The sequence below is a fragment of the Chenopodium album genome, chromosome 9, assembly GCF_948465745.1.
Source record: "Chenopodium album chromosome 9, dcCheAlbu1.1, whole genome shotgun sequence".
Classification (NCBI taxonomy): domain Eukaryota; kingdom Viridiplantae; phylum Streptophyta; class Magnoliopsida; order Caryophyllales; family Amaranthaceae; genus Chenopodium; species Chenopodium album.
The window spans coordinates 7,921,317-7,940,132 of NC_137842.1; the positions used below are offsets into that span (position 1 = coordinate 7,921,317).

Here is an 18,816-nt window from a genome sequence, read left to right on the forward strand (position 1 = left end):
AAAAATTATAAACTAGTATTGACTTGGGGTTTTTATACCAATAAATGATTACAAACTAGTATTGGCTTGGGTTTATTTTTTATATAATAGTTGATTAATGACGTCATATTCCGGTAAAAGTGGCCAAAAATCAAATTTTGGTATTATGTAGTTTAAAATGTTAGGTGACTTTTATAGTTGTAATTTGCAAACATAAACTTTGATGGCTGGAACCCGAAAATTGAGTACTTTTACTGCTTGTAATTGAATTTTTATTCCTCTAGATAAATGTTTATCAAGGAGTAAACTTGTAATTTTTGTATAAATTGAGGGATATATTTGTAATTTACACTCTAGTTCATCTTCTTCCTCCTCTTCTTTCATCCGTTCATCTTCGATAGAAAATGTCAAAAGAATAAATACACAGATAGACCAATGGGAATATACACATGACTTCTCTACGACTCTACCCAAAAACCTGCAACAGTAGTCAGTGAAATTTTACAACTGAAGATATCTCATGCTCCAAGACGAGGCGGCATGATAGGCCAGAACTCAGCTGCTGCAGCTGAGGGACAAAGAAATAGCATATGCAGATATGCATCCACCTCTGATGCTGGATGTTTGAACTTTTACACTTACGAGTTCAACAAATGCCCTCTTGCAGTCGCCCTTTTCTCAACACCACCAAATTTAAGAGGGATATTCCAATGCTACACCTTCGACAAGAAAGTTTATCAGGTGGATATACATTTGCTAGAAAGATTTATACCAAGTATGGGACAAACCAGATTATAATAGGGCAGCAAATGTAATCACAGAAACATTGTATTGACACTTTGGCAGCCAATTTTCACCATTCAAGAAGGATAAATTTCAAAAGAAAAAGTAAACCAGGCTTCAGAGCTCACATTGTGACATCTCATACAATGGTACTTTTTCTGATACTTGTTAGCTTGAGAATTATTTTACTAAACGAGTATAGAGGTGATATCATAGACTGCATTGCATATGAATTATTCTGTACAAAATCTTCAATACCTGATGCTGTATGACGAAGCCAGCTATAACCTTCTAGCCACAGTAAAGGTTAATCAATTACCAACAATATTCTACCAACACTTTGCAGCTACAAAAAACTCATTTGAGGCAATACGCACCCAATTAATGCTGGTTAACCATGAAATAAATCGTGCAGTCTTCTTCAAGATTTCAATTGACAGCAGCTAGTTCTGGGATTGGCTGAACGTCGACAACATTATAGCAACGAGGACAAAGAGTAGGATGCTCAGTGAAGGAACCAACTTGGGTTGAGTAATTCCAACATCTTTCACATTTTGAGCCATCTGCTCTTGATACACCAATCCAGACCTTAATATCACTTCCTTGAATAACATACTCCCCAGTGTATGGTATTTTCTCACTAGGATTATTCTCCAAAGACGAAATAACCTCGGCCTGTATAACCAATTATTAAACGAGTGATGAACTTGAGATTTAAGTTTTCTAAGGAAAGAATTAGTTAAGTAAGGTGGCAAAAGAGGTGAAATTACCTGGGAGGTAATAAAAAGACGATTAAGTGAATCAGCTTCGTTCTCTGCTTCACACATCTGATGCAATCTTTTGGCAAGGCTTGCATCCGGGGTGCGAATATAAACCTTTGCTTCTAAGCTGGACCCAATTAACTTTTCAGTTCGAGCAAATTCCAGTACCTTATTTACCTCAGTTCGCAACTGCAAAAATTGATGTTCATTTTATGATTAGATTCTTAAGGTAGAATACACTCAAGATGGAGTGGGGAAAATACACATACACGTGGGGAGAAAAAGTCACATAGAAAACAGAAATATAACAATCCCACAAGCTCCCAGGGAGAGAGAGAGAGAGAGTACCACAAGCATAGATCAAATCATCAAATATATGCTCACTCAAACATTTGTTCCAGCGTAATACAGACTACTTTGTGAGCTTTAATGAAAATTATGGCATTACACTCTTCACATGAACTGAAACTAATTTACTGATTAAAACTAATTTATAGATATTAATCGATCAATTAAAGGAATGATAAAGTTGGACTTGTTCCCAGATTTTCATATAGAAGGTGATAGCCGATTTGGTTGTGTAGAAAATAAGTTCCTTTTCTCGTTGACTTATAAGAAAAACAGAGTACTCCTTATTTAACTTTTAAGAAATACTCTGTTTATAAGGTGGTCAGCAACTTGGTTATTTAGAAAATTAAGAAAGATAAGGACCTGTTCATTTTAACTTCTTAGAAATACTAAATACACATACTACACCGGTAATGAAATTTAAATGAAAAAATTTCTACAATCAAGTACAGTAACAAAACAGTAAGCAATATTGAAATCTTTAGATTCATGAATCATGATAGCATCAAGTGTTAATTTTAACTTGATTACTCTGAAGTATGAACATAACAACAGCATAGCCTTATTCCCCATGAGTGGAGTCGGCTGCATGGACCAAGATTTTGTCTATAGTAGTGGTCCACTATACAAGAATGGTTTTCATATGAAATGCGCATCAGAATGGCAAACCTTACGCCTTCATAAAAATGAAAATAAAAACAGACAATTGATTGAAAAAATGACAAGAAAATGCAAGTTTGGCCTTTGAACGGTCCGCCAAAACAAGTCAATCTTTTAATTATTTTTGAATAATACAACCTTTGAGCAGTCCGCCAAAAATAAATCAATCTTTTAATTATTTTTGAATAATACAACCTTTGGTGGGTATCCGCTTTAAACAAGAGATTTTACCTACAACTTTGATGACCGGTTAATGTTTATTTATTTTTTGATAAACTTGTTTAATAGTGTAATTAACTCTTAATAAAATCCTAATTAAAACTTTAATTGTAATTTATTTTAAACAATTAAAATAATTATTTTTTTACAAAAATAACCCCCTCCCCCAACAACAACCTCCTTCCCTGCCAGCAACACCTTAAACCCTGGTGATCGACCGGAACCCAGCCTCACCCACTGGCTACCCCATTTAGACAACCTTGCCAATCAAGCTGCAATCACATCTCCACCTTCACACTAACCCGACACCATACCAATTTCAACCCGCGTCCTTCACTCTATCTCTTCCCCTCTCAAACACCCAACCCTGCTCTCAAACCCCCAACCAGCCCCAAATCTATGTCGTTCCCAACTTCGACGCTTACTGAACCCAGCCATCCCTACCCTCTTACCATTCGAACCCCCACCCCAAACCTCCATCCTTTTTCGAATAAGACTTAGCGAAAAGGGGTTGTATGGGGAAAAAGGGGGGTTAAGTAGAAAAGGGTTGTGGAATGGAAGACAGTGGGGTTGCTCGTGGGGGGAGGGAGGGAGCGCCGGCAGCAGGACATCGGAAAAGAGGAACGACTGCTTGCAAGGAGGGGATGGGGGTGGCAAGGGGTAGTTTTCTTTTAATTATTTTATATCTTTGAAAATTAAAAACTTATAAAAAAAAATTTTAAAAAAATAATAATTAAATCGACAAACTAATAAAACATTGACACGTGTCCCGTATAACCGGTTAACTAGGTAGCTAACCGGTTATGACTTGTTTAGAGCGAATACCCTCAAAGGTTATATTATTAGAAATAATCAAAAGTTTGACTTGTTTTTGGCGGACTACTAAAAGCTTGTATTATTTTTGACAATTTTTCCCAAAAAAAAAAAAAAAGTAAATACTAAGCACCCTACTTAGTTAAGTTTCATTTTATAGCATCATGTAGCAATTAGCTTTGCATAAATAAGTGAAAGAGGAAACTTTGGCATGTTCAAAGCAACCAGTATACACCTAAACTACATAATATATTTTGAAAGTCCCACTTACACTGGTCTCTCAGGTTGTGCTAAGAAAATTACCTCAAGAACTTTGGACCAAAACTGTATTTCATCATCAGGAAAAGCAAGCCACTGCTCGTTTAGCACTGGCCATCTTGACTCAAAAACATATTTTGCTGTGGAGCCATCATCATTAGCAAACTGGAATGGCAGGTTCTGCCAGACATCCTCAGCCAAATGTGGCAATATTGGAGCAATAACCCTCACAATTGAAAGAAGATGTGCTGCCAGAACAGTTTGGCAACTTCTTCTTGTAAAGCTCGTCAATCCCCTGAAAAATGTCCCAGTTTAGTGAAGCCAGAACAGGTAGAGAGGATTTCTACTCCATACCAAAACTGTGAATTTAAATAAGACAACACACTTTGCAGAAGCTCAACCAGATGCAGCAGTAAATTCCAGGCCAAATATGTAATAAAACTTAGATACTTCTGAGTTTTTAATGGTGAAGCTACAATTAAACAAATCTACATCAAATTAATCTAAGGATGGAAAGTTATTTTATTTGGCAGGTGTGGTTTTAAGATTGTGCCACAATCCAACCATTTGCCTTTTCACGTTTACCAATGCATGATGTTGGTAACTAATTTCACTGTGTGTCTTTCTTGTTCTATATACTTTCTCCGTTTCTTAATACATGCAACATTTGATTTTTTTACAATATTCTAATATTAACTTTGACCATCAATATCTTGTATTAAAAATAATTACAGAATTTGATGTTATGAAATTATACATTGAGATCAACCAACAATAATGAGACTGATGATTATTAGTTTAATACTTGTATCAGTTGTATGTTAACAATAAATAAGGTCAAAGTTAATGATATTACTTTATAAAGTCAAATGTTGCATGTATTAAGAAACAGATGAAGTATATACTAACTTCTTTTTTTTTTTTTTTTATCCAATCAGAAGTTTCTTAACCCAAGAATGAGAGGGATTGATGTGCAATTTTTTAAATGAAATATGCATATTTTCTCAACTGAATGTGCATATTTGATTTTCAATTCAATAATAGAGTTTGATCTTGGAAATCTAAAAATATGCACATCATATGAGTAAAAAAAGGATGCACATTTAATTCAAAATATATATGCACAAGCATGAAAAATATGTACATAAAATATTTCTCATCCTTCTCATTTTGAAGGTCTTCTAGTTTGGCAATATTTATTATTCAAAATGAGGGCATAATATATTCCCCTAGAGTGATGACTAAGCTCATCACAAACTATCCTCTCTTTTTTCCAAAAGATAAAATTGATGTTTAAAATATACAAACATATGTATTTTCATCCACGCTTTGCTCATCACCCATGGCAAATATAAAATTCAATAGCATCTCGCTCCATCACCTACCACTCAACTTACAGGTACGTAAATCTACCTTAACCACCAACTTTTGAATCGAAGTTTTAATGAAAAATGGGGTTTTAGATATAACCCTATTGGAATAAATAAGCTTGTCCCTTGCTTGCCCCATGGCCTTCTTTGTTAATAGGCAGTTGATATTTTGCTAATAGGATTTTAAGAAGGGAAAAAAATTATTCCCATTACCGCCTATAACAAATGGCGGGTGTATGTGCGGGTACAAATCAATACAATCCTTCCTCATCACTCACTTCATAGCTAAAAATATTAAAAGTGGATATTTTGAGTATTGACAACACACATGCTCTCCTTTATTTATGTTTTATTGATTGTTCTACTTTAACTTTCATGATGTTTGTTGATGCATAACTTTCACCATTAACATCTTCAATTATTTATAAGCTAAAATTATAAAATATTGATAAGTTGACAATATACAATGAGATTATGCATAATAACATGTGTCTTTAATATAAGTAGGTATAAATGGTCAAGCAAAACATATGAGTCATGCAAAAGTCAAAGTGGAACAATTAACTAAGAAAATGGGAGGAAGTAAATTTTTTTTTTTTTTTTGGAAACAAGATTTATGCATAAAGTTGAAGTATAATTCTGGATCAAGCCCCTGCCCCTCCATCCACAACCAAAAATAAAACAAAAAATATAAGTAGGTATAAGTAGGGGCTTTAATATAAGTAGGTATACATGATCAAGCAAAACATATGAGTCATGCAAAAGTCAAAGTGGAACAATTAACTAAGAAAATGGGAGGAAGTAAATTTTTTTTTTTTTTTGGAAACAAGATTTATGCATAAAGTTGAAGTATAATGCTGGATCAAGCCCCTGCCCCTCCATCCACAACCAAAAATAAAACAAAAAATATATTCTTCAACGTCTTATGCCAGGAAAATGATACAGTAAACGAAACCACAGCAATGAAATGAAAAAGAAAAAAATCATAAGAGAAAAGGAGGGGATGTTTAAATTTGTGGAGAAATGCTTACCCGATATACAGACGATCTTTAGCAACGTCAAGATAGAAATTTGACAGATCAACAATCACAAACCTTTGGATACTCTGAAATATGTAAAACAAATTTCATCAACGATCCCAAACCAGCAAGACCACAGTAAACAACACAACAAAACAGCGCAGTACAATTATTTAGGAGCAGAATGTAAGAATTAGAAAACCAGGAGACCAAAAGCCTCACTGTTGAATGTTGATCCAATCAAGATGGATCTAAAAAATAGAAAGTGGTGATTCAAAAGTCATATTCAAAGCCTCGTTGCATCATATTAAAAAAAGCAGCTAATTTGTAATGCAAATGTTGGTTCTCTTTTTTGGTTCCTGTTTGAACATGAGCATGGCCCAAAGCTTGTATGCACACAAAGTAACAGCCCACAGCTTCTATCTAAGAGTTTAAAACAGTAGCAAGGCAACACAGTCGCCTGTAAGCATTTCAACGTGCTTGAGTCTGAAAACACTGCTAGCTCATTGTTAATGCCCCAATGTATATTTTATCTCTTATCCATGCAGAAAAGGATTCCAGGCAATAATGATATGTCTTATTACCAATGATTGTCAAAAATTGTCTAGCTTTTCAATTACTTTGGCCATCTTCCCATTTACCAGCATAACTCTATTGCTTTCTCAACAGTGCTCATGACTACAATCTCAAGTTTCATAACTTTCATCACTCAATCACCTTCAATTACATCCATCAGGGAAATGCTCCTTATATCACTCTTTGGATGTTTTTCACCCTAAGCTAAGCTAAAATTACCAGAAAGCTCCAGAAGCAACCACACAAATTGTCTTCCTAATGGAATCAAGTCCAGGTTCAAGAAAATCAATTAGCAGCTCACTTCCTCTATCACAGAATTCACACTCGGAACACTACAGCATGGCAGCCTGGAAAAATTCTGATGGGCCAGCATCAGGAGAGGGTGACCGGTGACAGCTAATTCTTGATATTCCATTCCACATTGCATATTAGCGCCTCCTAAGTCTTAACCACTAACATAAAGTATTAAAACTATAATGATCAATCTGAATAACCATCAAGTTTTCCTTTACATTTCAATTGTTTGGACGGTTTTTTGACTTTTACCACCTTTTTCTTTTTTGAAACAAAAAAAAAAAAAAAAAAAAAAAAAATTAACACCCTTTAAAAATAAAAATCGAAATAAAAAAATAAACTGTTCGTTTGGCATTGCTGTGGTTTTCTGTTTTATGGTTTTTTGTTTTCTAAAAGTATATGATATGAGTCCCATAATGAATCAAAAATTATATAAACTTATTAAAATTATGATAATGTTGAAAACTGACAACAGAAAAGTGGAAACACCTTTTTCTTGTTTCTTGTTTCCTGTTTTTGGTTTTTAGTTTTCAAAAAAAGGGAAAACTGAAAACCAAAATTGATGCCAAACAAGCCTTTATAAACTGATTTTGCCACCACTTATCAAATTCATGGACAAAAGCTATCAAGTGGTGGTAAAATCCAAAAAAAAAATGATTTTGCCACCACTTAATTGATAAATGGACAAAATCTGTTTAAGTGGTGGTAAAATCATAATCATTAATTCCTCTGCTTTTTCTTTAGTTGTAACGTTTGGAATTATACACTATTCACAAGCCACTCATTTGATCATCTTTTGTGATTAATACGTTGGAAAAAATACAGTCATGTGTGATCTTGTTAGAGTAATCCAAAAATATACTTTCATAATATGTAACTTTTTAAAAAATTTGATACAACACAACTTAAGACATTTAAATTATGAAATGTGCATTGGCAATCATGAAGTCTTCAAAGTTGCGATTAAAAAAAAAATTAGAGGAAGTACATTTTTTTGTGGTAAATTAAAAAATAAAATTATTTGATGTAGTTGAAATGAAAATTGGAGTTTTTAGAGGTGGTAAAAGACAAAAAAAAACCCCTTGTGTTGACCATCTTAAATATTTTCAATAGCTTATAGTTTACTAGGTTAGAGAGTCCCCTTATTGCTTCTAAACAAGGGGGCGAAGCTGATAACTCTAGTTTCATGGTTCAATCACCTTTGCTTGAAGAACGCTCATCAATTGTGATTAGGCTGTGAGATCTACATAGAAGGTTTTACCCTAAGAAACTAAAGATAAGTCAAAATCACCATATTTCCAAAAGCAATGACATGAACTGTCCTCCCAATGAATAGGAGTACATTGCAGCTTCCCATGAAGGCAGCAGTTGAAGTTGATCACTTTACAAGGAGATAGATATGTCTGGTTGATCTCCTTACTTATAATTCACCATGCCCCCGTAATGCTGTTAATCAAGGAGGTGATTTATATCTCTAGTTTCATAGTTGAATCAACTTACTTGAAATTGCTTTCCCATTGTGATTAGGTTGTGCGATCTACATACAAAGTTTTACCCAAAGAATCTAAAGTGAGCCAAAATCACCATATCTCCAAAAGCAACCACAAAAATTATCCTCCTAAGTCCTAATGGATAGGAATCCAATCCTGCTTCCATAAAGGCAGCAGCTGAGGTTGACCTCTTCACATGGAGATAGATCCTCTTTACATAGAGACGAGGTCTACATACTCCAAACTCAAATACAAGAAGAAGAAAAAAAAGAAAAGAAAGTGTTGTCGTTCTTTTGGACAACTATCTCAACCAATTTGTAATAAAAGTTTCAAGAACACACACTTTGAATAAGAAACAAACTATTCATTATACAGGCAACAGTAAAAGTTGAAGTTCATCAAGGCACTTCTTTAGCCTTTGGATGAAGTATGTTATATCCATTAAGTTTTAGGGAAGGGGAGAAGGGAGGAAGCCAATCCGAATTAGAATCACTCTATGCTTTGTTCAAATTACCGTCATAAACATAAACTTGACATCATGTTCGTTTAAAATGCCTACAGTACAGACACAGTAAAATTATTTTTTTTTCCTGCCATCTTGGTTCCAAAACACTCCTGTTCTCCAAGCCCAACTCTTCATATAAGAGCAACATTTATCAATGGAGCTCAAACTAGAAGATAAACTACATTAATCACATCATGAAAAGTTGAGAAATGTATCCCCATGAAAAGTCACTCCATCACAATGCAGAGTTCTATTTGCTCCAGTTCTCCAAGATGCATAACTAAAAATAAACCATCAATTTAATTGTGAATAAAAGCTATGGATTGAGTTTTGGTAGCCTAACCTGAAATATTTTAAAAAATTGATACTTTTCATAGCTATCAGTAATGTTCTTGACAACATTTTCCAACTGATAGAGTGCATGTTGATCAATCATTGGCAAATCATTGTAAGAAACAGTATTCTCTTCCTGCACAGAGGGGTAAAATTATTTTAGAATGAGGGATAAATTTCAAAAAAAAAAAAAAAAAAAAAAAGGGAAATAAAAGCGCTAGGCAAGAGAAAGAAAAGAGTAACAAAATAGTAATAATAACAGGTACACATCACTGATAAAATCACCCCAACTATATACTCGCACATGGGCGCTCTTATATGCAATGCAATTAAACATAACATATCAAGATCGCATGCGCACACCTCTCCCCTGGCAACTAATGAAAAAGAGACAACAGATTCCGGAGCCATTTGCAATGCAAGGTAACCACACCAAATCATATGCTCACACCTAAGCACCATTCTCTCTGTCATACACAGATAGCCATCTCACCCCTCAACCAACTCAACAGACCATCATACACATGCTGACAAGAATGAAAACAAATAGGAAAATGGGAGTGGAAAAGAGAAGATGGATGGGAGGAGCGAAAGGTATGTTAGGAGTAGGGAGGAAAATATATATGCCTTCCTTTTCAAAGGAAAATGTTTTAGAGTCTTGCGAGAACTATTTTCCATCTTAGAGAAAACTGTTTTCCACCCTTCACAAACCAAACAATTGAAAATGAGAAAATAATTTTCCTTGAAAATGTTTTCCGTCAAAACAATTGGAGTATTAAGAAACTTTTCTCGGTGAATGAAATCATTGCTTTAACAAATTGCTATAGATACCTTCCAATCGTACAGGTTTGACAAAAGATACCGCAGAGTTCCACGAAGCTTTCGATATATATCAGACATCTGACGAAGAATCTGTGCTCCAATCAACACATCACCTGTATAATCTACACTAGACACCCAAAGTCTGAGGACATCTGCTCCATAGGCTGGTGAATCTTTTTGGTTTTTACCACCATCAATTACAACTCGAGGATCTACAACATTACCCAAGGACTTGCTCATCTTTAAACCCTTTTCATCCAGTACAAATCCATGAGTAATAACACCAGAATATGGAGCAATTCCCCTAGTAGCAACACTAGTTAACAAAGAACTTTGAAACCACCCACGATGCTGATCTGATCCTTCAAAATACAAGTCTGCTGGAAGGCTGAGACCTTCTCTATTCTGCAAAACGGCAGCCCAAGACGAGCCAGAGTCAAACCAAACATCCATGGTATCAAAACCCTTCTCATATTCCGATGCTTTATCACGATATTTCTCAGGAAGTAATTCTTCTACAGTCATATACCACCAAGCATCACTTCCCTTCTCAGATATTATAGACTGAATATGATTGATAGTCTCTTGATTCATTAAAGGTTCCTTTGACACTCTATGATAGAATACAGGAATTGGGACACCCCATGTCCTCTGCCTAGAAATACACCAGTCAGAGCGACTTGCAGTCATAGTGCAGATCCTATTTTCTGCCTGAGCTGGGATCCAAGTCACCCTGCTAATTGCTTCCATCGCTGCCTGTCGGAACCCTTCAACTGATGCAAACCACTGCTCAGTGGCTCTGAATATAGTAGGCTTTTTGGTTCGCCAATCATAGGGATACTTGTGCTTGTAGGGTTCTTCTATAATAAGTGATGAGCATTCGTCCAAGAAATCAACAACAGCCAAATTGCCATCCCCAAGTACATTTAGCCCACAAAATTGTCCAGCTTCTGCTGTGAACTTTCCATCATCATCCACAGGTGATAAGATAGGCAATTTATATTTCAGGCCAGTTACGTAATCCTCCTGGCCATGACCAGGGGCTGTGTGTACAAGTCCAGTTCCCGATTCAGTTGTGATATAGTCACCTCCTACCACCACCGGGCATCCTCGTTTATCAATCGGATGTGAATATTTGCAATTTTCTATATCTGAGCCCAAAAATGTTCTCTTGACAAGGAGTTTCACTCCCCATTTAGCTTCCAAGGTTTCTACAAGATCTGTGGCTACTATAAGACTAGGTTTTTTCAATGTTCCTAAAATACTACCAAACCTTTTCTTTCCACTAGAAGGAGACACTCCATCAACTTCTTCAGGTGAAAGTACTTCAACAACAGAATAACTGAGTTTTGCATTTACCGCAACAGCTGTGCATTGAAAAAGCAAGAGTAAACGCCACAGATCAATACACAAATTACATTTCTAAAAAAAGACCAGGCATGAGTTTATAACATCCATATGAGCATATAAGCGAGCTATGAAGCAAGGGAGACCAGTAGGTCACTGAGATAAATCTTCCACCTCCTTTTATTGACATCGAGGGGAGGGGGTGGTGAGGCTGAGTTTCTGTTAACTCTCCTAAAGTCCTAAGTACATCCTCAGAATTTCTCCATTCCCTTGAAAAGTTTATAAATAAAATGTGACAAATAATAGGGCCTCTATGTTTCTTGGAGTCGGCAACAGTACTGCATTCAGATAGCTCTCATTTATAAAATATTGTCAACTATATTTAAGGAATCACACCCAACTCTAAATAGATATTACAGACACTGAAATGCATTGATATACTAAAGTGACAAGATTAAATGGAACAAGAACTACAAGTAATAGAGGTATTTAATTTGTGACTTATTGTTAGTTGGAGTCCCCAAAAGTGTCTTTTGTTACTCCAGTAACAAGTAATATGCATCTATGTTACCCCAATAGAGCCAATACAAACAAAGTGGCCGTGGTTGCTTTTAATATCCGGAGAAGAGAGAGAATAAAAAAAGTTTCACCTGCATTAGCTGGAATAGTCCATGGAGTTGTGGTCCATATAGCCAAACAAAGGTCTGGAAGGAATTCCTCCAATAAGCTACAGGAAGTTGAAGACAGTTCAACCACTTTAAAACTGGCATATATGCTCTTTGAAACATGTCCCTCGGGGTATTCCAGTTCAGCCTCTGCCAGAGCTGTTCGTGATGAGGGACTCCAGTGAACTGGTTTTCTGCCCCTATAAATATACCCTTTAAGGGCCATTTGGCCAAAAACTTCAATCTGGGCAGCTTCATAAGCAGGATCCAGAGTCATATAAGGCTTCTCCCAAGAAGCCCAGACTCCATAGCGTTTAAATGAAGCCATCTGATTTTTAACAGTCTCTTTAGCAAATTTTGCTGCCTTAGCTCTCAGTTTTAATGGAGTGAGCTCCTTTCTGGATTCTTGATCCATAGACTGCAAAACTTTTAACTCAATTGGAAGGCCATGACAATCCCAACCAGGAATATAATGAACCTCGTGATTTTGAAGAAGCTGCAAAGAGATTGTTGTAGAATAAGAAAACTTTATTAGACAGGACTCTTAGGCATGATGAACTTTATTAGACAGGACTGATTTGCACAATAACCAGCACCAATTTTGTAAAGAAAAGCTTTCACCTAGAAATGCAGAATTCCAAATTTATTAAAAAAAAAAATAGAAAAGTGTGAATAATCAAATAGATTATCCCCCAGCGTTAAAGACATAGCACATAACACCACCAAATTCAAAGCACTCCCTTGTGCAAAATGTACTTAGAAATTGAAAAGAATCAAACACAAATCTATTCAGAGATAAGAGTTCCTACGTTAGAAGCGTCATCGCAATCATGGAATTTGAACAATGAAGGATAATGGACTAACGAAGGTAGCACAAGAATGGATACTGACACGGATACGGGTACGAAATGGAAACGGGAAAACATCTATCTCAAAATAGGGGACACGGGTACGGGATATTAAATTCATATAAATATATTTTTAACAAAAGAATTTGACCATATATTTGTCATTCCGTCCTCACATTAGATCATACGATATCATATTAACAATGAGCTATATATGAAGGCACACATATTATTTAACTATTACCTTATTTATCTTACTTTACTTAAATTTTCTCATAAAAAAAATAAAATAAAAAAGTTAAAAAAGATAAGGTGGCATGTCACGAAACACAACAAACTATATCATAGTAGGATATGGTCTGAGACGTAACTTTGTGTGTCCAACGAGTGTCCGACACGGACACAACAATTAGATGAAGTGCCCATGTATCCTAATGTCTAACGCTAGAGAAGAAAACATGCAAATAAATGGCATGCAAATCCCTATTTCAAGATGAACCTCCATGGAGACACATGAAGCCCTACAGAAGCATCCTAGCCCAAGTCATACTTCTAAATAACAATCCATAAAAGCCATCTGCCAAAGGGAATATATTCAACAAAGTGAAGACCAAAAGCACACTACATAGCTCTTTTCTCAAAAGAAGTTTATTGAACATTACTTAATGCCTCCCCTCCCCCGGCAACATAAAAACTGAAACCAAAACTTGAAAATAGAAACCAAACAATTCAAAGTACCTGAACCACTGTCTTAGATTTTTGGCATAAAAATTATCACATCAACAATTGGGGACTAGGTTCATTATGGATTTACAAATTCATTGAGATTGTTTCCTCTAATATCTTTGTTCTGTTTAGGAATAAACATAGGTCATAGCCTCTGCTGTATCAACATGTACCACTGGTAATTGATGGTAAGAATTATTGATTGTTCATCCTACTAATTCCTCCATATTATGTTCCCCTAATTTCCACAATTTTTACTTCTTTCACCTCTCTTATTTCTCTAATGTCCTTTATCTTTCTCCTTTTGCTATTTGTCTCCTTCCTTTTCCACAACCATAATCACAAAGCTTCATCTTACAAACACTAACGTTGCACTACTGTCAAAGAATCCATATTATACTAACACTTGTATAGTATCTGGAATTTTTCTGCCTTTCTCACCCCAAAACCTATAAACTCCAGAGTAGGCTAGGACCAAATACTTGTCAGGCAAGCGCATTAAGTTAGAATACAAAGAATTGCAAAATTTACAAGAAGTCATTTAAACCAACAATTTCCGTAAGAAACAACAGGTAAACAGGCCATTATTTCTTATGGAATCAGTCCTACACTCCCACACTATAATATCATGTATGCAGATAAATTTCAAGATAAGGAACATCACCTTGTATTTGTTAATTATATCCTTCAAAATCTTATTTAAAGCATGCCCAATGTGTAAATCTCCATTAGCATATGGTGGACCATCATGAAGAATGAAAGGACCCTGCCAGATTAAGAGAAAATCAGTCATGTTGTCAATTTACTGCACAGAAGAAGTGTTACGAATTTACCCCGTCATTTCTCTCTACAACTCGCTTGAAAACTTGATTGTCTTCCCATAATTTCTGAATTTCAGGCTCCCTCACTACGGAATTGGCCCTCATACCAAAATTTGTCTTAGGCAAATTAACAGAGTCTTTGTACTTTCCATCTTGTTCTGTACCTGAATGGAAACAAGAATGTCCTAAGGAGTGAAGATAAAGAGCAAAGAAACCATTTCCTCACATTTACCAACGTTACAGTATTAATTTTTGTATGCCGAGATTTATTGACGAAGCCAAAACTCAAAAGGTATATGTTATAAATTATCTATAGTGGAATTGGGATTTTCTTTGGGTGGGGGGGATAGACAGAGAAAGGGAATCATCTTCTATGGTGTTTGGCACTACTTAGGCTTTGGCTGTGCAAGTAAGGGAAGGCATAATGAGAAAAGAAGGATACTATTAACAGATTGCACCAGTATAGAAAACTATCCACGTGTTCTTAGAAGGTCCAAATCATCAAAGAACACCAATATCACTAATAATTATTTTTAAAATTTTGAAACTTTGCCTCTTTGGAGAGGTGCACTTAAGCAAATCTTTCCCATTACCAAAGCATGACCAACACCAAGGCCAAGGAATTAAACTCCCCTATCTTAGCCTCTTCCTGGAAACCTCAATCCAATTACAATGTAAACTGTAACGGAAAAACATTAAGAATGCAAAATAAAATAGCAGACATGGAAATTGGAACCCTCAATCCAAATAAAATGTAAACTATAACAGCAACTTAATCACTGATGTTTGAAACAAAAACAGGCACTGAAAACATAAATAGAATTGGCAATGACCTGATTATAATAATTATAATAATAATAATATAGCTGGTTAGATAATTATACACTTCAATAGCAATCAAATTAGAGTGGTTACAATGCAACTAAGCTAACACCACAGTTACATATTCGATACAAATGCCAATAACAAATTCAAATAATTAAGACACGTACCGCCAGACCCTTTCTTTGCTGCCATGACCGGTCCACGAGACCTTCGCTTGGAAGATGGTAGATCCTGCACACCACTTGTTCGCGTACAATACGGAAATCTATTTGCAATTCTAACAGCAGAGCTACCTCTGATATTAAACAACAGCAAGCAATCAGGTCCGTCCCTGAGCCAAGGCAAGAGCGGCAGCCGCCCCGGGCTCAGGGAGAAAAGGTCCATTTTCATAGTTCCTTCCTACATTAAAAGGATTATAAACAACAGCCTGCAACACATTAGCAACCCAATTTGACTCCATTATCAAATTAGGCTCCAATAATCACATTGAATTCTTCTAGCTTAAGAATACCAATGTAAATTTCAAATAGCAAAGTTCCAGAAACAAATTTGATTGAATTTTTCATAGGTTCAGTGATTATAGGAAATATTTCAATGATTCAAATTATAAAGAACCCTAAATTGATTATAATGACAATTGAATTAATGATAAACGCTATATTCTGAAATTGATATTCGATGAATAACAGAAAGAAGAGGCAAGATATCTTACCTCAGAAGCTGCTTCAATGGAGGAAAGAAAGCTCAGAAGCTACTTCAATGGAGGAGAGTTAGAGAAAGAGAGATAAGGGGTTTAATGGTGCAGCGTAATAGTCAACGTGGAAAAAATAACGGAGTCGGGGTTTAATGGCATAATTGACATTTAATTTAGGAGTAATGACAACCGTCAGATCATAAATTCAATGACCATAATTTTATGTGTTTTAGTTAAGCTAACAATTAGGGACTAAACTTTTTTACTTTTCACCTTTTGGGACCTGGACTTTTTTCTTTCACCATTTGGGACCTATGGTTAATTCTCAAACAAATTAACCCATCTAACTAACCAACCTAAGCATTAATTAGAGTAAAAAAAAAAGTATTTCCAAATAAAACAAAAGTAGATTGTGAATATCAACTTTAAAATCTTTTTTAAAAAAAACAAAATAGCAAACAACAATACAGAAATCCAAAACAAACACAACAACATTCGTCATCCAAAAGCAACAATATCCAACATCCAAACATTGAATCAAGCCTTCTTCGATCATACTGTCTCCATCCAATAATTCAATTTATTTTAAGTTTTTTTTTCTCTTCAACAATAAAGTTTTTCAGCCTACAATCATAAGTATGAATTGGTGAAGTCGTAGATGTAGTTAAAAATATTCAAATTGATTTTTTTTTTTCAAATATTTATTCTAAGGGCATTAATTTGATGTTGATAATTGAATTAAAAAGATGGTTTTCTTACCTTGCATTTTAAGAAATTAGAATAATGTTGTTGGTCCACTATACAATTGCATAAACACAATATTTCTAAATTGACCCCAAATTGAAGTTCAAAATTCTAAAATACAATTGGAACAAACACATAAATTCAACACTATAACAACACTAAGCAGTAGTTTCAGCATCATTATTCATGAATACCCATAAAATTCTACTACGTCTAAAAAATAAGCCCTCCTAGCAATAAATTATGATAAAAAACCAAAATTGAAGTAAACTAGTTGTACAAGATTCATAGAGAACTTAGTTTTTTTTTTTTTAATAAAAAAAAAACTTAGATAACTTACTTGTGCTAAGATGCTTGAAAAACCGTTAATAATCTACACCAAAATCGCCTTCAAAGCTTCTCCTTCTTCTTCTTTTTTTTTTTGGCAAAAAAGGGAGAACAAACAGGGGAGTCGAGGTTAGTTGATGATGAAGAGTGGAGTTGAAAAGACACCTTATTTTTTGCAGTAATTTTTTTGGAGTAAAAAACTAAAAACACCTAACACAATTTTATAAAAAATAAATTCTCTTTTGTAAATAATTAAATCAAAACCTAAAATAATTAATGGGCCCCACCACTTAACCATAGTTAATTTTTTCAACTATAATTCTTTCTTAGGTCCCAAAGGGTGAAAGAAAAAAGTTTAGGTCCCAAAAGGTGAAAAATAAAAAACTTTAGTCCCTAAATATTACCTTAACTCTGTTTTTAGGAACAACAAATCAAGGATTAGGGGTGAACAAACTCGGTAATCGAACCGAACCGAAAACCAAATTGAATAACAAATATGGTTAGGTTTTTCGAAAGTGGATCGGTTTCGGTTTGCAAAATGAAGAAACCGACATTATATGGTTTGAATTACAATATCATTCATTTTTGATACATATTTCAGATTTTGACAGCAATGTAACACAATAACACCTAAAGTCAACATGAGCTCACTATTAGGTATTGTCCTCTTTGAACCTAGCCTTAATGATTTGCATGCTGCAAGATAGAAGTCCTACTTAAAAGGCCTCTATTGGGTTGAGATATCAACTCCATAAGGTTTCGTTCTTCTCAACTTCCGATGTGGGAGCCCCTAGGATAAGTTATGGAGTGACTATAGTAGTAAAGAGATGTCATTATGGGTTGTTAGTGTCAAAGAGTAGGACATGGACAAATGACAACCTGGAAGAAGGCTCCTTTGCCCTAACTATGATGCAAAAATAGAAATAAAAGGATGCAAATTCTTTAAATGGGTGGATAAAGTGACCTTTCTTCCTCGCAAATTGAGAATATTTTGGGGTTACTGCAAGTAGGAAGGATAGATGAAGTGCATGACTATGAGGAAAGAATTGAAGCAATCAAACCAATATGTGTAGGAAGGCTTGTTGCTGAAGATAATGAAAAGGGTTGTAAGGCTGGATTTGGGGGTTCAATTGTGAGTTATTTAAGGTAATTTTGCTTGCGTGTGTAGGGTTTTATTGGTTTAATTTGCTTTCAAGAAATGATTGCAAATGATTGTGATACAATGTAATAAACAAAATAGTTTAGTCGACTACCTTAGTGATCTTGTATTTTGAAAATGTAATATTGTTTAATTTGCATTTGTAAGGTTGATTGCAGTTGCTTATTTGATTTAAAATACATCCATTTAATTACATGTGGTGCTTGGTTTGATATAAAATTATTATTCTAACTTTGTTGTTGGCTTGAGAAGGATACTCTTGACCGAAAGAGTACACTATTTGATCACTCTCAATGTCAATGTAGAAGGCTCTCTAAGTAGGTTGCTTTGTGTTGGTTGTGGTTGTGCTCCTTGGGCTTGCTTTTGAGCAACCTAAAAAAGAAAGATGTTAATGATTGAAAATAGATGTTAATAGCTTTAAAAAGATAGT

At 35.0% G+C, this 18,816-nt stretch overlaps 1 protein-coding gene across 6 annotated transcripts; it reads right to left on the minus strand.

Annotated features, from left to right (window-relative positions):
• Positions 1-271: 271 nt before the first annotated feature.
• Positions 272-16,293, minus strand: LOC145558349 (isoleucine--tRNA ligase, chloroplastic/mitochondrial-like). Of its 6 annotated transcripts, none has more exons than XR_014092450.1 (12): positions 16,175-16,293; positions 15,630-15,889; positions 14,650-14,801; positions 14,481-14,582; positions 12,228-12,738; positions 10,240-11,597; positions 9,419-9,544; positions 6,223-6,296; positions 3,867-4,116; positions 1,533-1,712; positions 1,140-1,437; positions 272-692 (listed from the first exon to the last, which is right to left on the minus strand). XR_014092450.1 is itself a non-coding variant. In XM_081619567.1 (11 exons), the coding sequence occupies exons 2-11, from the start codon at positions 15,850-15,852 to the stop codon at positions 1,192-1,194; spliced, it is 3,222 nt and encodes a 1,073-aa protein (XP_081475693.1). In that variant the 5' UTR covers positions 15,853-15,889; positions 16,175-16,293; the 3' UTR covers positions 780-1,191. The 6 variants fall into 6 exon arrangements, 1 of the variants encoding a protein (XP_081475693.1); XR_014092451.1 differs by having other exon boundaries at positions 272-698; XR_014092449.1 differs by having other exon boundaries at positions 1,021-1,437.
• Positions 16,294-18,816: the final 2,523 nt, after the last annotated feature.